Source organism: Engystomops pustulosus, chromosome 1 (assembly GCF_040894005.1).
Source record: "Engystomops pustulosus chromosome 1, aEngPut4.maternal, whole genome shotgun sequence".
In the NCBI taxonomy this organism is placed as follows: Eukaryota; Metazoa; Chordata; class Amphibia; order Anura; family Leptodactylidae; genus Engystomops; species Engystomops pustulosus.
The window spans coordinates 42,755,987-42,777,655 of record NC_092411.1 but is presented as its reverse complement, the minus strand read 5'-3'; the positions used below and the strand labels follow the sequence as shown (position 1 = coordinate 42,777,655).

The 21,669-nt window shown below is 38.3% G+C and overlaps 1 protein-coding gene across 3 annotated transcripts in view; it reads left to right on the top strand.

The window, feature by feature from the left end:
• The window catches only part of EDIL3 (EGF like repeats and discoidin domains 3), a 424,437-nt gene that overhangs the window by 346,132 nt on the left and 56,636 nt on the right, over positions 1-21,669 (top strand). For all 3 annotated transcript variants that reach the window (XM_072139426.1, XM_072139425.1, XM_072139424.1), the window contains exon 9: positions 3,408-3,592. In XM_072139426.1, coding sequence (XP_071995527.1) covers positions 3,408-3,592 — 185 coding nt within the window. The remainder of the gene's footprint in view (positions 1-3,407; positions 3,593-21,669) is intronic.

Genomic DNA, 21,669 nt, shown 5'->3' with positions numbered 1-21,669 from the left:
GCTTACTGTGTCATTAAGCACAAGCGGCTGATCTATATGAACCCATATTATATTAGGTTGATTACAATGGATGACTTTCTTCAGATACCATTATAACCAAAAGGTGAATTAATGCATTGAACTATATACAGGGACCTCAAGTAATTGTAGTAGAATCAAAGACACATTCAATATTGATATGAGCTCCTCACAGCAAACGCTAAATTCACCGGCAAGGGCGGTGAGGCCATTGTTTTACGAGTTCAATAGGGTTTCCGTACATCCTATGCTGTTCTAGATAACTTACTGTTTCGATACCTCAGATTGTGCGTGTGATGCATAATTTTCAGATGTCTTGTTGAGCTAGAATCATAACGTACCTACAGTCACAGCAATAATATTCTTGCTGTTGCTAAAAGTCAATGTTTAGTGGGACATGAAAGTGAGAAATATGATATCCAAGCCATAACTAGATGTGTAACAGCAGTTTAGTTCCTTGTATCTAGAAGACATGTAAAAAAAATTATAATTTGAACTTTCAATGTACCCACAATATATTACATATGTAACCTTTGGTCTCGTATAGACATGTAGCTAGAAGTATGGTACAGGATGACCAGACTGAAAAGAACATAAGGTTGAGATACTCTATGATGATATGCCTACACTACCTGCTTTTATGTTGTTTCTGAAGAAATTAGTCCTTAGGAAACTTACCACTGCTAGCATGATAAAATCATGCGAGCAGACCACCCAGTAGGCTATTTAATACTGATGCCGGCATATACTTTAGTTAGGCACGGCGATCGTTAGTTTAGCTAAAAAAAGTTTTACTTACATATGAAAATAGCCCTCCGGGGCTACCCTACGTCATCTTCGGAAGGGAGATGCCTTCCGATCTTTAATTATTCCCGCCTCCTTCATTGTAGCCGTCCTCCTTCAGGTGCCGAGAGCTGTGACGCCACCAAGCTCTCGGCACCTATCGCCGGCCGTCTGTGTGAGAGTTAGTATCTGCGCATGCGCAATAGGTGCCAAGAGCTTGGTGACGTCACGGCTCTCGGCACCTGAAGGAGGACGGCTACAATGAAGGAGGCGGGAATAATTAAAGATCGGAAAGGCCTCTCCCTTCCGAAGATGACGTAGGGTAGCACGGGAGGGCTATTTTCATATGTAAGTAAAACATTTTTTTAGGCACGACGATCGTTAGTTTAGCTAACAAAGTATGTGCCGGCATCAATATTAAATAGCCTACCAGGTGGTCTGCTTGCATGATTTTATCATGCGAGCAGTGGTAGGTTTCCTTTAAAGGGGTTGTCTGGATTCATATGTTTTTACCATGGGACCCAGGTGGTGTAAGAGCAATAAAGAACTAATACTTACCTTGGTTACTTTGCCTCTATTCCAGCACAGCAGCTCAGTGTTGATGAAGTAGTGACAGCATGCTCCCGCTACAGCCTCTGGCTGCGGCCTGTATAATGATGTAGTCGGTGTGTTCTGTTTATGTGATGTCACTGCTGAGTCAGTAGTTATTGAAGCTTGCGGTAAGGGCTTAGGTAAATATTATTAACATTTTTACAAAACCTGGGGTCCACGTAGGGGACCACCTGGGGGCCATAAAGGAGACACCCCTTTATCCAAACTCACAAAGGTAATGGTGGACACATCTGTATACAAAAAATACAAAAAGTTTCCTAGAGGCCATTGTGTGTAGAGGCGTCTAGGTCCAAGCCTCAGTTTGTAGATGCAGAGATATTCATGTATTATTTATTATCTAAAATAGCAGGAGGGTAAATATCTATTTTAAAGGGGTTGGCCACTTATTTACATATTAGGTAATTTACCAATATACATCTATTAATAGTTCTGCACCGCTTTTTTGATAGATTCTTTCTTGTAAATTTAAGCCTCCTGTCTGGTACCTCATCAGCCAGTCATTCCTGACCATAAATGGAGGGTCATGTGATCTCTAACTATCCATGATCAATTGCCCTGCCAGGACCTTATGACAGTATTCATGAATATAAGATTAAGGTCCTAGCAGGGCAATTGCTTATGGACAGATAGAGATCACATGACCCTTCATCTGTAGCCATTTTATGGACAGGAATGTCTGGCTGTTGAGGTAAAAGGAAGGAAGCTTCACTTTACATATCAAGAAAGCAGTACAGAACTTTACCAGAACAGACACAAGGCTACACTTTACATATCAAAAAAGCAAATAGATGCATATTGGTAAATTACCTTGTATCTTGCCCTACCCCCACTTACACACACATTACAAAAAACATGAGTGGCCCCTTTAATTTACTAATGTATGAAGGAGGGGCTAATTTTATAATTTTTATCATTTTTTGGGCTATAAAATCCTTCAAACTATCAAAACTTAATGATTACATTAGCAGGGGAATTTTAAATAAAGATGTTTAAGCTAAATATATTCTCCTTTATACCACTCTTCTATAAAAAAAAAATTATAAAAATATAAAACATCATTCAATATGGACACCAAAAAAACTGGATATGGCTCCAACTGTAGTTCCCAAACTACCAACAGATACTCAACACAAAAGATTTGGAATAGCGAGTGGTCCTTTTCACCCTGAATATTTTCCAAACAAACTTCAACCAAAAATCTACAGTACTGTATAACATTAGATCTCAGCTGGAACCATCAACATTGGTCAACTAGTATAATTCCATCATGTCTGTGTTCACTGTAAAAGGAAAGTTTGTGGAAACACATAAGTTCCACATAAAACTAAAACTGCTCTAACTTTTTTGGCTTAAAAAGAATGTAAATGTAAAGAATATAAATTGTACTCCAGGAATAGAATTGTACGCCAGCGCAGCTGACCGATGCACACATCAGGAGGCTGGACCCTCCCGATGTATCTGGCAATGATGGGGGGGGGGGGCAGGGTTTTATCATACATCAAAGCTTTTTGATAAGGTAAATGTCACCCAAAGAGTTGGTTTCAATATAGAACCAAGAGGGGCACTAATAGATTTCCAAATTTTCTATTAATTAAGGCAAAAACAGCCATACACAGTCTACATAAAGAAAGATCACATCAGTACCAGCTAATGTAATGATTTCCAATTGTAGACATGAACACAAGAAAATACAGTGTTATCCCCTGGAAATGATGATGAGCCTAGTTGTACGGGGGCCTGTACTTTAGTACCGTAGCACTGTGAAAGTAGCTCATTTTATTCCGACTCTTTCCTGAGGCAATTATGATTAAGCTTTCTCATATTCACCATCTCAGGATCTTTCTAGAGAGAATACTTCATTTCATTTAATCTGCTCTCCCGCTGCAATAAAACCCCCTTTCGTCCCAGCAGAGTTCATAGATTTTAAAGAATACAAATATGTTTGTTTTCTTGTAAGCCATTGTTATCATCTGTTCTGCTTGATGCTTTTACAGGCTGCTCGGAACCACTTGGAATGAAATCAGGACATATACAAGATTACCAAATCACAGCCTCCAGCGTTTTCAGAACGTTGAACATGGACATGTTCACATGGGAGTCCAGGAAAGCTCGTCTAGATAAACAAGGCAAGGTGAACGCTTGGACCTCTGGAAGAAGCGACCAGTCACAGTGGTTACAGGTAATTGTTTCTTTTTCTATAGTTAGAACTTTTACAGCTATAAAATATTCTCTGACTTCTACATCTATCTAACCATACAATGCTCTTATTCAGAAAAAAAGCAATTATTATTAATATTTATAAATTGTACCAATGTACCAATGTCAAAGATATTTTTCTGACTTTTTTGTGTGAACCGACTCTTGGTACCATCATAGTCAGTCAACTGAAAAGGATGTGAAACTTTGGTGGCTGGATCTGCAATGACATTAAATAGGAATGAGCTGCAATATCTGGCTATGTATGAAGCCATCTTTAATTTAAAGGTGTTGTCAACTTATTTAAAAAAAAATTGTATTTTTTCTGTAATTAAAAGTTACAATTTTCAATACACTGTCCATATAATTTCTTCTCAGTTTTCTAGATATCTGCTTGCCTTCATTCAACGGGAAGCTTCATTGTTCACATCTTGGTCCAAAGTCATGTGATGTCACAAAGGTGCATTGCTCATTCATACAATGAAGCTTTCTGTTGAATGACCACAAGCAGAGATCTAGAGCACAAGGAGGAATTAATACGGATAGTATATTGTAAAATTGTATAACTTTTCATTACAAATACAATAATTATTAATTAATGGAAACATTATGCATTATTAGCTCTTCTATGTCAATAATGATGGCTGATAAAATCTTCTTAGGTCCTGAGGTTGGTCAATAGTTATGTGCAGAGGCAGTGCATGGTGGTGTAAGCAGTGTCTAAAGGAAAAAAGCAAGTGTATCAGTTGGAGTTACTCAGCCCCTAGTGCACTGAAAGATAAAGTCCATAAAGATAAAAATATTTTCTCTAAAATAGAGGAAACCAAAAATGAATATATACCATATATACTCGAGTATAAGCTGACCCACTGACTAGAGTGGGAAATGCATTGGTCAGTGGCTTCCCGAGTGATTTCATGCCTAGTAGCCTTCCCCGTAAAGAAATTTCCTGAAGAAGCCCCCTGCTAGTAATGAAAAGCCCTCCAGCAGCCCCCTTAATAATGAAATGCCCTGCAGCCCCCCAAATAATGAAATGCCTTGCACCCCCCTAATGAAATGCCCCTAATTACATGCTCTGCAGTCCCCTTTTAATGAATTGCCATGCAGTGCCCCTAATGAAATACCCTGCAGACCCCCAAATAATGAAATACCATGCAGCCCCCTTGTTGAAATTCATTACAGCCCCCCAATTCATGTAATTCGGTGTGTAAACAATAAGCTTACATACTCACCTTCTGATGCTCCCCTCGGCTCCTCTTCCATCTTCTCTTCATTCGTAAGATAATGAACAGAGGCAGGTAGATGCAGTGAGGGTGACTCATGTTGGGGTGACTTGCTGCTGTAGTGCATAAGAGATCTAATGGGTGCTTTATGAATGACAGCAATATGCCAGTTACTATTTGTGTATGGACACTTGTCTTTTCACTATTTTTGACAATATATTAATGTCACTGTTTTGTGGTCACTGCCCGTGTTAGAAAAAGATTTGTTTGGGATTTTTAGGATCCTGCTGGAGTTGCTCTGTTTTGTAGATAGGGGACACATGAAGTGTCTAGCCCAAAGTAATTTAATGTCTGTAATTTGAATTTTGCTCTTTTGAGACCATATGCTGGTATGGTTGACCCTGGGTTACTCCACATTAAGGACAATGCTAGACCTCATGTAGCTGGAATGTGTCAGCAGTTTCTGTAAGATGAAGACATTGAAGCTATGGACTGGCCAGCTCGTTCCCCAGACCTGAATCTGATTGAGCACATCTGGGACATCATGTCTCGCTCCATCCACCAATGCCACTTTGGATCACAGACTTTATAGGAATTGGTGGATGCTTTAGTCCATGTCTGGGAGGAGACCCCTCAGTAGGCCATCCACCACCTCATCAGGATCATGCTGAGGCACTGTAGAGAGGTCATACAGGCACGTGGAGGCCACACACAATACTGAGCCTTGACTAGTTATAAGTACATTAGATCAAAGTTGGATCAGCCTGTAGTGTGTTTTAACTTTGTTGGTCACTTCAAATCCAGGCCTCCATTGGTTAATAAATTTAATTTCCATTGATGATTTTTTTGTGATTTTGTTGTCAGCACAGTCAACTTTGTACAGAACAAAGAATTCAATGAAAAGATTTCATTCATTCAGATCTACCATGTGTTTTTGAGTGTGCCCTTTATTTTTTTGAGCAATGTATCATAGGGAGCCTCAGTCAAGTCAGATACCCAGTGTATCATATAGTCCGAAAAATACATTATTTCCTTTACTTTTAACCCAATTTTATTGATTTAAAGATGGCGTGGTAACCGAATAAGGAGTGGTGTAAGTGAGCCACTGGGGGGTAGTTGAGAGCGCTGCCGAGGCTATGCTCTATGTGTGAAATGTGAGAAGGGTCTGGCAGTGCTGTAACCTCCTGATTTTGGGCTGCTAGGCACAGGCACTTTTTTCGCAACACTTTTTCTTGCTAAAAAGTGTGTCATATAGTCCAAACAATAATGTATTTGCCTCACTTGTCCATGTCCTGGCAAATATGGCTTCAACTCCTTAAATTAAATCTACCACCAGAATCAAGGATTGTTAACCAAGCACACTGACACACTGGTGTGTACCCCACTGACAGTATCTGCTCTTCTTTAACACTTACGGAGCCCGGAGCCCCTCAGGCTCATTTGCATAATTTTTAAAGTTTTTTTTTTTTAAAACATGGGTATAAGAAGCTAAAAGAAAAGCAGATCCAGCCAGGGGGCGGGGCACACACCAGTATGTCAGTGTGCTTGGTTTACAATCCATGATCCAAGTGGTAGATGCCCTTTAAACTTTCGACAATTCTTTCACACAATTTGTTGAACTGGGATGACCTTTTATTTTCTTTATATTGTAATTTCATCCCTTTCTGAGTATCACACATTTTACAGTAATGCATTTTATACCAATGCAATTTACACATTTCTACCAGTAAATACATGTTTATACATCTAACATAAGATAATGATTTTATTTGCAATGTTTCTTAAATGACACGTTTCTTCTGTGCCGTTAAAATAAAACCTGTTCTTTGGATTTGTTACATGTAAATTACTAGTTGCACATAAATTATGTAGATAAATTACAAGTTAGTTGCATCTGAATAGAACGTACACAGCTGTAGCCTTTTTAGTGAGGAAGCTATTAATGTGGGTGTTGGCAGCTCCGGTGGAAATAATGACAGATATCAAACTGATAAAGTACATGAAGTAAATATTCTTGATTTTCATTGTTATTTCCAAATTATACTGGAGTTAAAAAAAAAAATGGGAATATGTTTTTGTACAGCATTCTGGTTTTTATAACTCCCTTTGGGTTTAGTGATCTAAAAATGTTTGAAAAGCAGTTTTTTTTTCTTTAAAGGGTTATATTGATCTGATATAGTGAAGGCATTTCAGATACTTAATACTTGTGATACCTAAAATGAAGCAATTAATTCTTTCTGTATCTCTACCACTAGGAAATCTACCACCAGGATGAAGGATTGTAAGCTAAGCACACTGACATACAGGTGTGTGCCCCTCTGGCAGGATCTGTTTTTCTTTAATATTCCTATGCCCTTTTTTTTCAAAGAAAAAAAGGCTTAAAAAATAATGCAAATGAGCATAAGGGGATTCAGGCACCATTAACATTTGTGGATCATGGAGCTTATTTGCATAATTTAAAAAGCCCTTTTTTTTGTAAAAACTAGGACATAAGAAGCTAAAATAAGAGAAAATTGAGCCAGAAGGGGCAAAAACCAGTATGTCAGTGTGCTTGGTTTGCAATCCTCAATCCTGGTGGTATATGTTCTTTAAGTGACAGCCATTGACAGTGTCACCTAACCCCCTTACTCCCAAAAAATTATGAAGGCAGAATGCTTTTTTAGGCCTCATTCACACGGTCGAAATGGGAGCCCTGATCTAGTTGCATTATTTGCGACCAGATCACAGCCCCCAAAGATTTCAATGGCTCCCGTGCTGGGCCGTCTCTTCTGCCTATGGAGGAGGTGAGGTGACGAGCACACGGCTGTGTAAATGAGCCCTTACTCTAAGATGTTTTAACCTTTGTGATATTTGATGATCAATTCTTAAAATATGTGCTCAATAACAAAAAAGTTTGACAGGGGGATATGAAGACTGGCACATGATGCACCAGTCTTAATAGGTGGTGATGAGCAGACCCAAACTGCCTTGTGAGTTTGGCTCAAACATCTCAGATTTCAGCCAGAAGTTTGAGTTCAGCGTTAAACCCAACCTCCCGTTGACAACACCTGTGATCATTGCTGGCACCAGGAATGGGTGTTAACTCTCTAAATGCCACATCTTTATTCTGGCCGTGTGAAAATGTGTTGCATGCACCACCGGGATTTTTAGGGTAACGGCGCCAGATTGAACTTTCAGGTTCGGGTTTGGGCAAACTCAGCTGAACCCAAACTTGAACGGGTCCACTTAACCCTATTAATAAGTTGAGTTAAAATTTAATCGGGGATGCTTGGCAACCATGTTCTCATGATCAGTAAAGTTCCTAGTGGTAGATATTATTAAATCCGGTAAAAATTGGAAAAAAAAACTTTCACTTTATAATCCAGTGTAATGCAGTGGGTCCAATATTGCTGAATGTGCTTGTTAACATTAATACATATCTTTAATATCACTATATTATCTCTAGATATTACAAACTATATATATATAGTCACTTGTCACTGATCTTACAGGCAAACTAATATTTAGCTGCTTAATATAGAGATTCAATTTTAGCGGTTGAAAAGAAGAAGACGCAAACCTCTGGAAGACTGTCCTATTGATTGATATTTCCTTTTCATCCTTTCCAAGAACATGTAATACATCAAAATCAATGATCACAACCATAGATTAATTTCAGCTAGGTTTATTGAGAACTCCTAATAGGACCGGGAATAAATGCAGCGTAAGCTGAAATTCTCACTTACATCACTTGCATATTTCAGTGGATCTATGTATCTTCAGATTCTTAACCTTTTCTGCTACTGTGAACTTCATGTATAAAACCTTGGTATAAAATGCATGAAGTTGTAAAAAGTTGAAGTTTGAAGACTGATTTTTTCGAGTCTAATTGGAAATTGTGCATCTTCGCAAAAAGTGTTGATTAAAATATTTTTCCAGTTTAGAGTCTGTGTAACACCTCCATCTAGCTGGTTGCTCTGCTGAATTTGATAAATATCTTGCGGCGAGTTATTGCTAGCAATGTGGGCTATCTTGCCTTCTCTCTCACTTCTATCAGCATGCAAAAACGTTTTCCAAGGTGTTAGATGGAAAACAATGCCTCTTTTTGCTACCTTGAAAGGCAGCCCCCTTAACACCAAGTATGACCTACAAGCAGTCTAAAGATATAGTGGAGCATCTATGGCTTTAAGTCTACACATGCCTTTAAGGTGGCTTTAATTGGCAATCTCTCCATAAGGAGAACACCTAGTGTCTGATCCTTCTATCAGTATGGGAGATAGCAGTGGGGGAGGTTGTAGGCTGTGTTTGTATATTGAACAGTTGAAAGGTAGAAAAGCATCTGGATTCTTGATAAGTTCAGAACACATATGTATCTTGACTTATTAAAGTCTAGACATCAGCATACAGACAATGGAGACAGAATGACACACTCATAAGCAACACAAAATACAAGAAATCCATTATGATATAGAAGTATAAATTAGTCCAGAATGTTCTAATACATAAAAGGCTAGAGAAGGCATCTACATTCTGAACTCCAAGACCTCGCTTCCTGCATATAGAACATCTACATATGACAGTCCCCGGGTTACACACAAGTTATGTAGGTATGTTGAATTTGTTAGTCGAAACTTTTCAAATTGGAAACTGGATTTTCAAAACTTTGAGTTACCTATGGAACATGAATTAACAATAAAGCTTCATTTCACCTTACAGTTGCTTATTGCTGGTCTGTTTGTAACGATCACCCCAGAAAGTAAGACCTAGTACAAATTTGGTTCAAGCTTAGAAATATAAGGCATTCCCTTAAAATTAGGCCCACAGACAGTCATTGCTACAGCTCCCCCCATGCCATACATTAGTGTTAGTAGATCATTTAGATACTACAAGACGTTGTGACATGGGTAAAGAACTCATGGGATAAAATCAATGACTGTTACATTGCAAATGTGCTATGTGCAGCCACCTGGACAAGAAGGGGCCATTAAAGGAAAATGCTATTGCTAAACATGTAAGATATGGGGCCAGTGATTTCAATAGAAATGGAGTCACAAGAAATTCGGCATACCTTTTGGAGTTTGGAGAGTTTTAAGGATGTTAGAGAAGTTGATTTCTTGTTCAACGATAAATGTAAATTCTTATTTATGACAAAATAAGAAGTCCTTTGAAAATAAGACCTAGAGCCCCTTTAGGGGCAAAATTTATTTAAGACACAGTTTTATTTTCGGGGAATCATGGTAGAAGTTGTCTGTAGGGCAGATGCTCTCAAGATAAGGATTGTCTGTATTTATCATTTATACATTCTTACAAGAGATGAGCAAATCAATTCATTGGTTTGTAGATTCGGTAAAAATTTTTAGCAATTTTTGGCAATTTTTAGGCACCAAATGAAATCCTTATCTTTTACAGTTCACTTTGGAAGAATCTTTCATTTATCCCAGGGTTTAAAGAGGGGAAATGGGCTAGGGAGAATAAAAAAATTGTGAAAAATTTACAAACTGAGATAGGAGGTTTTATGGAAAATCTGTTTTTGAGAACCACAGGGGGCTATGTACAAACTTCCAGGACCATTAGAATAACAGCAGTTTACATAAATTTGAACTAATTAAATCTTGGATGATTTGCTCATTTCTAATCCTCATCTAATCTATAATATTTCCATTATTGACAAAAAATTCAACATCTACACACTATGGGGTATTACCCTACAGTCATAAGTATTTCTATCTGTGTTTGGCTTCTTTTTCAGTTGGTTATTTAGGTGCAGGCTAACACTGGAGTTACATTTGGTAGTAATCTTCTTAAATTTGTTATCCATGACCATGGAAGGACACCATGGATAGCGAATATAAGACGATTACCACAGTCACGGTACCTGGATCTATGAGTAAGTGTCCCTGGTTTATCATGCTTGATTTTTATGGTAGGTTTCCTTTAAGGCTGCATGGTGGCTTAGTGGTTAGCATTGCAGCCTTGCCGCACTGGGGACCTGGGTCCAAGACCCAGGGCCAACATCTGCAAAGAGTTTGTAGGTTTTCTCCGTGTTTCTGTTGGGTCCTCCAGTTTCCTCCCACACTCCAAAAACATACTGGTAGGTTGATTAGATTGTGAGACCCATTGGGGCTATTTTCTTCTCATATTTAAATACAAAAAGACATTTTTTAAACAATTTGTAATTGTCTTTTTACATGATTACACATATGATCCATTGGTTTCTAATAAAGAATATTGCCAAAAAGTAACTTCAGAACTTTGGTGGGTGTAGGTTTACTTCTATCCTTCTGTCTCCTTTAAGATCTCCAAGTTTTAATTGGAATCAGGACTCCATGCTTTGTGCAGCTGGTGGATATCATAAGATAGAAACTGCTACTGATGATATTGCATCTAATGTCTCGGTTACATGTCAGAAAGTAAACTATTTAGTCATTCTCTTACGGCAAATTCACATTAATTGAGTTGGCTTTTAATAAACATCCAATACAACCGATAAGTGATCAAAATGCCTTTTTACTTGGAGGTCAAATTTTCTATAAAATTGTTTTTCTTTTTCATTTCTTGGTCTATAAAGCAGATTTACTGTGGGATACATTTTAATTACGCTAAATGAAAAAAAGCACATTCAGATATTGGCTCTAAACACTTAGAAATGAAAATGGGGATTGACTTTTAGCTAAATAGAAAAAATAATAAAATATTCATGATTTATGTTATTTGTTTGTGCAGCTTTTTGCCCTTTCATGAAGCCTGCAGTGAATTTGCTTAAAAATACGCATTATTCTCAGCACCAACCAATTAGTGAGCTTTTGGAGGAAAAATCCTTCCTGCGCTGATTCTTCATGGCGCCTCGTGATATACAGCCCTTGCCTGACTTCAAAAAAGTAATTATGTTGAATTCTAATATGAGTTTGCTTGTGAACATGGGAACAAAGTGGGACGACTGAGCCGAACTCCGAAGCTTCTACTCAGAAGTACATTTTTTCCTAATATTTAAAAATGGATGATGCTTTACTGCTTAGAAATCATTTTCCTAATTTTCCCGACAAAACTCCTGGCAAAATGAAACAAAATATAATAATGGTTGAGATACTATATAAATCTTTATTTATATAGCGCCATCATATTCTGCCGCGCTTTACAGATCAGTGCCGGCATCAACCGCAGGTGTTAACCCTTTAAATTTTTCTTGAATGTGCTGCCCCATTTTTCCTAGTATCCTAGGGAAAAATGAGGGCATGCATGTGGCGAGGGCATTTAATGCGCTATTATTTGCGATTTTTGCCAGATTTTGGCTGATCCTGTAATTTACACAAACCCTAGTCATTAGTTGAAACAATATGGCTCTGCTCACAAGAACAATTAAGAAGGAGGAATGGGTGACAAAAGACATAGAAGGACTTCTACAATGGTCCAACCATTCTTTCAGAGGTATCATAATGAATGAAAATTACTGCAAATTTGAGGTACAAGGCATAGAAAGTAACCTGTATAAGGGCATCAGGTGCTGGATTCTATCAAAGGTTGGAGTAAACAGCAAAAGTTAGTATAAAGGAAATCTACCATAAAAATTAATAATGAGCAGTTACTCATACATCTAGGCACAGTGACAGTGTTAATCGTCGTATATTTGTTATTTATGGCCTCCTTCTTTCTAAAACCAACTTTTATAATCTTTCTAATGAGCCTGAAGGGCTCTGGTAGGTGATAGCCCCTCTGTGCTCTGGCTTTACAGGCTGTTACAATGAGCAGAGCAGGTCTTCCTTCCCTTTGCACTACCTGCTGCTAGACAGAAAGAGGAGAGGAAGAGCAAGGGGTTGGTAGAGACATGCTCTGCTCAGCCTATGAATCTGCAGCACTGAGGGGCTTTGATAACTACCTAGAGCCTGCCTGCCTTATTAGCATAGTTTTTAAAGTTGATTTTAGAAGAAAGGAGGCCACCCATAACAAATATAAGAAGATTATTAGAGTCACGGTGGCTGGATCTGTGAGAAAGTGCCCCTGGTTTATACATGCTTGATTTTGATGGTAGATTTAATTGAAAGATAATGAATGTTATTGAGGATATGGAATGTGATGGGTCTTACAAAAGAGATTTGTTTTTAAGGCACATTTGAAATTCTATGAGTTGGATATTAGTCTGGAGTTAGACTAATTTGGAGTAGGTCATCCCAGAGAATTGGTGCAGCTCGAGAAAAAGCTCGAAATGGAATACTTCACCACTCTGATATTTGAGAAATATGATAAGAATAGGGGGCCCATGCACCATTTTGGACATAATCTTTTGGTCAGTGACTGGGCAAAAACATTATATTATTTCCTATAAGAATAGGATCATTGGGAAAATTAAACCAAATGTATGAGGAGAATGGATATGTAACTAGAAAGTAAAACTTATTGAAAAATAGATTGTTGCCCCAAATCTTGCCGTAGCAGGAAATTAATGCAACAAGTTAAAGGGGTGGGCTACTTTACCTCATGGTTTTTATAATGTGTGTTTAAGTGTGGGGGCAGGATATTAGGTAATTTACCAATATATCTATTAAACGTTCTGCACCACTTTGTTGATATGTAAGGTGCAGTCTCCTGTCTTTTACATCATCAGCCAAACATCCTGTCCATAAAATGGCCGCAGATGGAGGTTCATGTGATTTCTGACCATGTCCTTCCAGGATCTTATTTATGATAGTATATTTTTGGTGTTCTCATTTTCTTACAAAACAGAAAACTGGATGCACAGCGCAGATGTAAACTTCTATATTACCTATCCAGAGTATATGTCCTTGAGAATTGAATGTGAGGGGTGCAACACACAGCACCAATAATCAGTGGTTTCTTATTATGGGCAGAGCTGAAAGCATCGTTTACCGGTCATCGATCAGCTATGACATACCCTGTGGTTAGACTCCCACCTAGGGAGAGGGGGCCCTATAACAAAATTTTCTATAGTTCCGTACCTGCATCACCTACTGTATTTTAAGTTTTTATCACAATGTAAATCACAATCTTCTTTTCTGTACATAAAGTTTGGGTTATAGAATATATCATCTCTTATCAATCTCACTTGTACCCAGAGTTTTCGGTTACTATTTTTGCATTTCCTTTCTTGTGGTTTGAAGTGGCCCTTATGGTTTTATAAGGCAGCTGTGGTTCTGTTTTATACGCTTTCCAATGATTTATTTAGGCTTGTGATTTGTAGTTTCCTTATTCTTCAGCGACCGCACTTAAAATATTTGTCAGGTTTATCTTTTCTTTTGCATTCAGTATTTCCCACATGACTACTTCTATATTCACATAAAACAATAAAATAGCTATATAAAGAACAGAGCCTGGAGAAGCCTGCACGTTATTTACCAGGCATTAGAATGCGCAATATAAACTGTGGCGAATCGGTAACATATAAATAACACACAGTAAAAATCATTAAAGCAGCTCGAAGGATCAATTAGGTTTCCAGGCATATCAATAGGATTTGTAGGCAAATAAGTAGTAATGTGGTGTGAAAGATACTACACGGCTACAATTTACGTGTCCAAACATGTAGAGTAGCTGTAATTGTAAATTGTATTCTATTCTGTAAGAATTTGGGGAAGTAATTTTTCTCATTTTTTTAAGTATTGGTGTATTATACTATCATTCTTATTTAAACTATTTTACTATTGTGTCAGGAAAATTTTATGTCAATTTTCTAATATAATTTGTTCACATTGCTTAGTTAAGCTTATATTTAGTGGAGGGAAATCCCTCTTCCCGGCCACCACCATCCTTGCTCTACTAAAAGACTCTAGGATCTTAGTAGATCTCCACCAGGTTGGACCTGTTTAGGCTAGCTGGCTGCGGCAGGCTGTGGTATTCATGACCTCTGCCCGCCTCCTGGTGACCCTTTGGCTCATTCATCCAAAGTGGCGTGCAGGGTAGAAAAGTCTGGAAATTATTTTTGATGCTGATGATAGGATTGTGATTTTTCTTCATTACACACTAGACTCAAAAGTTGTTGAGTCTTTTATAGCTATGTTACTTTCTAGCTGTTGTGAGAGGCTTATATTGTATTTTCCTTTCTTAACTCGCTGCTGTCTAGCCATGATCTCTAGAGTTAGGAAGGATATTTGTACATCACTTAGCTAAGGCATCACATAGCTGATACGGCTTAGACTCCTGATAGCCGCCTCAGTCCTTCATCGCTGCATTGGATCTAAATCAGAGAATTATGGCCAGTGAATAATTCTGCTCCCAGTGAAGGACATAAAATCGGGTCATCTTTTGGACTATTCACAATTCAGACTACTGATTTTCTGGAGCTGAAATTGAAATTTTAACTCTTTGAAGGCGCATTTTTTGTGCAGTCTGAATTATTAAACAGGCTGCATATGTATAAAACTACAGACACAACAGATAGGGATTTTTAATAACAATGTATCACAGTGGGGCTCATTTACTAAGAGCCGTGCGCTGCACTTTTGTCGGACTCAGCACCTTTTTTGTCCATTATCGCTTCTCAGGCACTAGTGTGGTCATCCTGCTACATGGGACACTTCTCCGTACTCTCTGTAAGCTCCTGCACATTTCTTTTCTATTCTGCTTTGAGCTTTTGCAGAATATTTGTAAACAGTAGCTTATGACTATAAACAGTGGCTGCATGTAGTGTAAACACTGGCTGGGCTTTGCTGCTGTAATATACAGGGATACATTGCTCTGTAGAAGAGCTCAGGGTCTTGCTTCTCAGTCTACGGGCTGAAGTGCTTTTGCGACAAAATTGACCTGAAATCAAAAAGTCTCTAATGATGAATCATTAGTAGGCACAGCAAAACATCAGGATTGATAGGATAAATGAGGAAAAATGGTTATTTTTCATGAACAGCTAATTTGGGTCGCAAAATTACTGCGACAAAATGAAAAGTCGAAAATACAAAAAAAAGTGACACACCTGGCCCACGTCTTGCCATCTGCATCTATCGAGAAGGTAGACTAAAGCGAGTATATCAGTGCACCATCCAGGACATTGCAGAGAGATTACAGTGCATTATTACATTGCATCATAGCGTTGCTACCAACCCAAATGTTGTTATAAGTAGGGACTCATTCACACTGACACATAGCCTGGTCAGCAGTGCTCATTGTAATACGCTTTTTATATTTACCATATAGCCACAAATCCAACTGTGTAGGCTCAATAATTCTTGTTTCACAGCCACACCCCACCCACACATAATGATTGGCAGCCTTATATGTACGCATATAATTAGTATGTGTGGGTGGGGCAGACAGGACTCTCACTGTCGCCAGTAGGAGTCAAGATTATTTCTGTTTTTTGTTCCAAATCCCAAAAATTCTATATATCCCAGAGCTTAGGATTTTGTACTTTATCATATGTTGCTCTCAGGTAGGGAAAAGTGTTTCTGTCGGGGATTGAATATGTTAAATCTATAAACCAAGCAAATGAAGGATGCTTATCTCTAATATTTCTAGGAAAGCTGCGTAAGTAGAGCTTATATGTGCCAAGAATGTGACAAGATGGCACCACGTCATGTTACTGCAGTGTCACCTTGTGGCCATTACAATCCAAGCAGTGTGTGTGTGTGTGAATTAGAAACACATCCATCTATCTATCTATCTATCTATCTATCTATCTATCTATCTATCTATCCATCCATTCATCTATATTCCTATGTGTATGCTTATAACAATATATATGAGTCACGTCTGGTAAATTTCCGCATACACACCACATAGTACTGCTATATTTTTCCCAGCAGAAGCATTTACAGAACACATTGCTCATACACACTGACAGCAGCACATTTTAATGAACTAGTAGTTAAGAGAATGAGACCTATCAATTTTCTAGAAGCCAATGATAGCAGCGTGTCATTTCATGTCCAATATTCATGAAGCTCCGCACCCTGGTGAATTCTCCAGCCGCGTGAACATTGATTGCACAGAATGTCTGCTTGACCTGTGTGCAGATGGGACATGCCATTCAGTGTGCCGGCTTTCTTCTTATTCATGCTACTATTTGCTAATATTAGAGATGTCCCGCTACCACAGCTTGCATGTCATTTGTAATATAAAGGTATGAAATAGTCGAGCAGTGAGAAATCTGCTCTGCAGCTAAGTATCTTTCTGATCTTGTTAAGAACAGATGTAAAAGAATTGACACTATTGTTTTGCACAATTTAGATGTTCCTTTTATCTGTGAATTCTTTCTGATGTACAGAATAAGATAATGATAAGGATTGGTATCTAGTCAGGGGCAGATTAAGACCCTGGGCTGTATGAATATTATGGCCGCTACAAGTCTGGAATCACTTCCTACATATAGAACTAGAATCAGCTTTTTAGGGAATGGAGAATCTGTCTCTTCTGCTGCTTCTAATCTTCAGTATCTTCATGTGTATTGAGAGCAGGAACAGATGAATGACGATTTCATGGGTGAAAGCCCCTCTAAGTACATATTTGGTTGGTGGTTTGAGTGGCCAGAAAGCTTGGGCCCAAACTGTCTATTTTATAATCCACTACTATTTTTATTACCCCAAACACTACAGTCCATCAGGAAATGTTCTAGTCAGGGGCCTTTACCCTGCTGTATGTGTGTGTGGTGTGTATATACAATACAGGCGGTCCCCTACTTAAGGACACCCGACTTACAGACAACCCATGGTTACAGACAGACCCCTCTGACCTCTGGTGAAGCTTTCTGAATGCTTTGCTATAGTCCCAGGCTGCAATGATCAGCTGTAAGGTGTCTGTAATGAAGCTTTATTGATAATCCTTGGTCCCATTACAGCAAAAAATGTTTAAACTCCAATTGTCACTGGGGCCAAATTTTTTTTTTACTGGATCTACAATTATAAAATATACAGTTTCGACTTACATACAAATTCAACTTAAGAACAAACCTCCAGACCCTATCTTGTACGTAACCCGGGGACTGCCTGTATTTGCTTAAACAATGTATGTCTGTATATGGTGTTATATGTATGTGTGTAAATGCTGTATGTATGTATATGGTATTGTATGTATGTGTGTATATGCTGTATGTCTGTGTATGGTGTTGTATGTATGTGTGTAAATGTTGTATGTCTGTATATGGTGTGGTATTGTATGTATGTGTGTATATGTAATGTGTATATGCTGTATGTAAGTATATATGTTGTGTATATGCTGTATGTATGTATATGGTATTGTATGTATGTGTGTATATGCTGTATGTCTGTATATGGTATTGTATGTATGTGTGTATATGCTGAATGTCTGTATATTGTGTGGTATTGTATGCATGTTTGTATGTGTGATGTGTGTATGCTGTATGTAAGTATATATGGTGTGTATATGCTGTATGTATGTATATGGTATTGTATGTATGTGCGTATATGCTGTATGTCTGTATATGGTATTGTATGTATGTGTGTATATGCTGTATGTCTGTATATGGTATTGTATGTATGTTTGTATATGTGATGTGGATATGCTATATGTAAGTATATATGGTATGTATATGCTGTGTGACTGTAACTCACATGTGTGAGTATATAAATATGTATATTTTTTAAAGGGGAAGAGGGCCCCTATTCAGAAGTCTTTTTTGGGGCCCTGCTTCTCCTAGTTACACCCATGGTTCTAGTCATTACACAGCACTCCTTTTGAAGGGGTCTTCTGAGCTACAACTACAGCTCCTTTCTTCATGGAGTTGTCAGACCAGATCAGATCATTCAATGATCAACTAACTGCAGATCAACCTCTACACAGAGATCGGAGCTGTCTGCTTTCTGTATATCCATAGCTGATCTGTGGGTGTGCTGTGTGATAGACCCTCACCAATCTGATATGGAGACCCCATAGTTAAAGCAAATAAAGTTGTGTTTGTAGCATTTAGATCACACTGTTACTGCTCAGTAAGAACATGGTCTAAAAGTTCAAAATCCCCCAATTCTTGTGATGCTAGTCCTGTACTGGATGAAATACACAATGTTTTAATCATTTGGATTGAGAAAGCTTTGGATTTGACTACACCCGATGCTGTATCAACTTTGTTTGACTTAACCATGGATTTCAACATGTCTGTCAATGTGTGATCTGGAGACACTGGGCCACATGTGGTGCACCTTTAACATAGAGTGTGCAACACAATTCTGTTGAGTCGCTATAATAAATGTGGTGCAAGGTCCAACTCTGCAACTGCATCCCTTTAGGAGCAGAATTTTGTGGCGTGTCGGGCAAAGTGTAGCCGCGACACAAAACTGGCGCAAACACTTCCTATACACAAATGATAGCAGTTTGCTCATTCTTTTCAGTGCATAGTCAGACAAAAAACTGGCGCAAACACATAAATAAATAATTGTGTCCCAATGCAGCTTGTTTCTCCTATAGTGTCAGGTATGTGGGAGTGTGAGGATGAATTCATGCTATATTCAAAACCGTATTCATCTGAATAGCGTTCAGGAATCCATGTGCCTCCCAACAAAGTCATGAACATTTTTGCACCAAAATCTATTACATGGAAAAATAGCCATATGGGGATTTTTGGTGCACTGTACATGCTAATTAGAGGTGAGTAGCATAAACTCTTCATATATATGTACAAATCAGTTTAATTATATATACAATAGGTCATTAGTTGTAATAAAGCCCCCAAAAAACTTATATGCGATGTTATGCAACATTAAAAGAAAGGAAACGGGAGAAAAATCCCTTTAACTAGTATAATATGCTTCAGGAAATGATCATTAAAGAACGAAAACATCTTTGAATGGAACTTTGAGTCGACTGTCATCTGCGTGTTCCACCATGAGATAAAAGAAAGGGTCTTCTGAGTTACTGATATCACAGATCTAATATTAAAGACCTAATCCTGGTTCTTACAACAATGCAACATTTTTAAAATCCAATTGTCACAGAGACCAAAAAAAAATTGGTTGAAGTTACAATTGTAAAATATACAGTTCCAACTGTAAAATTCAAGTTAAGAACAAACCTACAGAACCTATCTTGTACTTAACTGGGGGACTGCCTGTCATGTCCACAGCAGACAAAAGAAACTAGACATCCAACAGCCAAGAAGACCTTTCCCAATCATCATATACCTATCCAGTGGGTAAAGGACACAAGCCCTGTGAAGGAATCTAACTAGGGTAGCCCCTCAAACTCATCAGCATAATTTTAAGAGTTAATTTTAGAAGGATGGAGGCCGTGGATAAAAATATAAGAAGATTACCATTGTCTGGATGTGGATTTGCCTGGATCTATGAGTAAGTGCCCCCCGATTTATCATGCTTGATTTTGATGGTAGATTTCCTCTAAGTGATACATGTGGTATATCATGACTTGAAGAATCATCCTGCATCTATTGGGCTTTCGGACATTTTAACAGTCACATTTGATCACTGCATGCTTTGGTCTTCCCAATAATGTGCATAACCTGTATGTACTGTCATAAAGAGGGGCGTATCAATCGCGGGGGGTGGTTTAAAAAATGAGATGTGGTTAAGTCCTAAAAAAATTGCACCTCTGTTATGCTTCTTCCTACATGTACGTATGTATAACCTGTCTATCTGCTTTAGAAACAATACCAGTTCCCACAATAATTATTTAGTCAATCTAAAGGAACAGGTATTCTACAGATGCATCCTCTGCCATGAGGCATCAGGCTCACCCCTATACAAGCCACACTGGCTGCACAATATAACAATTTTTTTCCTTGATTGCATTTTTATTGTTCTATTGAATACGCTCCAGCGCTTACAATCCATGAAGCCCCATTTAAGATCATTGTGATTGGGAATGGGTAAAAGTTTGTGATTACCTTACATTAGTGCGCCACTCATCTTACCTTCTGTTTCTATTGTGTGTAAACTTTTTTGTTCTAATTTCAATTTTCCCTCAATTGTTGATCTCATTTTTGAATGTAGGTAATTTGGGGAAAGAATAACAGGGGGGAGGGAGCCCAGAAAGCGAGTTATTGTCAAGTGCATGCTTATTTGTGTTCATAAAGGAACTCATTTCGTCAAAAGGTTCTTTCTGGCGTTTCCACCTCCGGTTTAAATTGAATTAAATGGATGTTTACCAGTAGTTACACAGTTCTGCTACTTGGAGCATGCGACTACAAGAGATACTTGTTTTATATCTGCAAAGAAACAGAATAAGGCAATGAATTTTTATGAGATGGGCTCCGCATGTTGTAAGAGAAGCCGATCTGCATATGAAAAGAGAACAACTTTTTCTTTCCAATAAAGCATTTACTAAGCCCCAGACAATACATGCGCTAATAGAAAAATTTACCCCATTGCCTTTTGCCAACATCTGAATGAAGGCTTCTGGGGAACTTTGTAGTTGGAGTGATGTGTCTATTTATGTCACACAAATTGCATTTTCAGAGAACACATGGTGCCACACTTAACATATTATGACCTTAAGATATTGAAATGTCAGTTTCTGTACTTAATTCCCATAATTCAGGCACTTGGAATTGCTTATATTCCATAAAGTAAAAAGAAAGTGCTGCTGCAGTAACATGCTAAGAATTTGCTGTGCAACTTAGTTATCACTAAATGTACTGTGCTTGTGTTAAAAAGGGATATCCAGAGAGTGAAAAGGATCTAAGGGGAGATTTAGCAGTTGCTGAAATCCCCGCCCCTCTGGGGGCACCGGATACTTCAAGAGGCTCCTTCCTATTGATGCATCCGGCAGCCGGTTCTTGCAGTGTTCTACCTGTCCTAGAAATATAAGCAGAATGCAAACTTTTACTAGTGAAAGTTCGTAAACTGCCACGAGTGTGCAGGGGTGGGGCAGCAACACCCTACGAATGTCCTTTACCCTGCTTGTCACGTCCCCCTTCACACCCCTTCATGTCCCCTATGTCATAGAGATG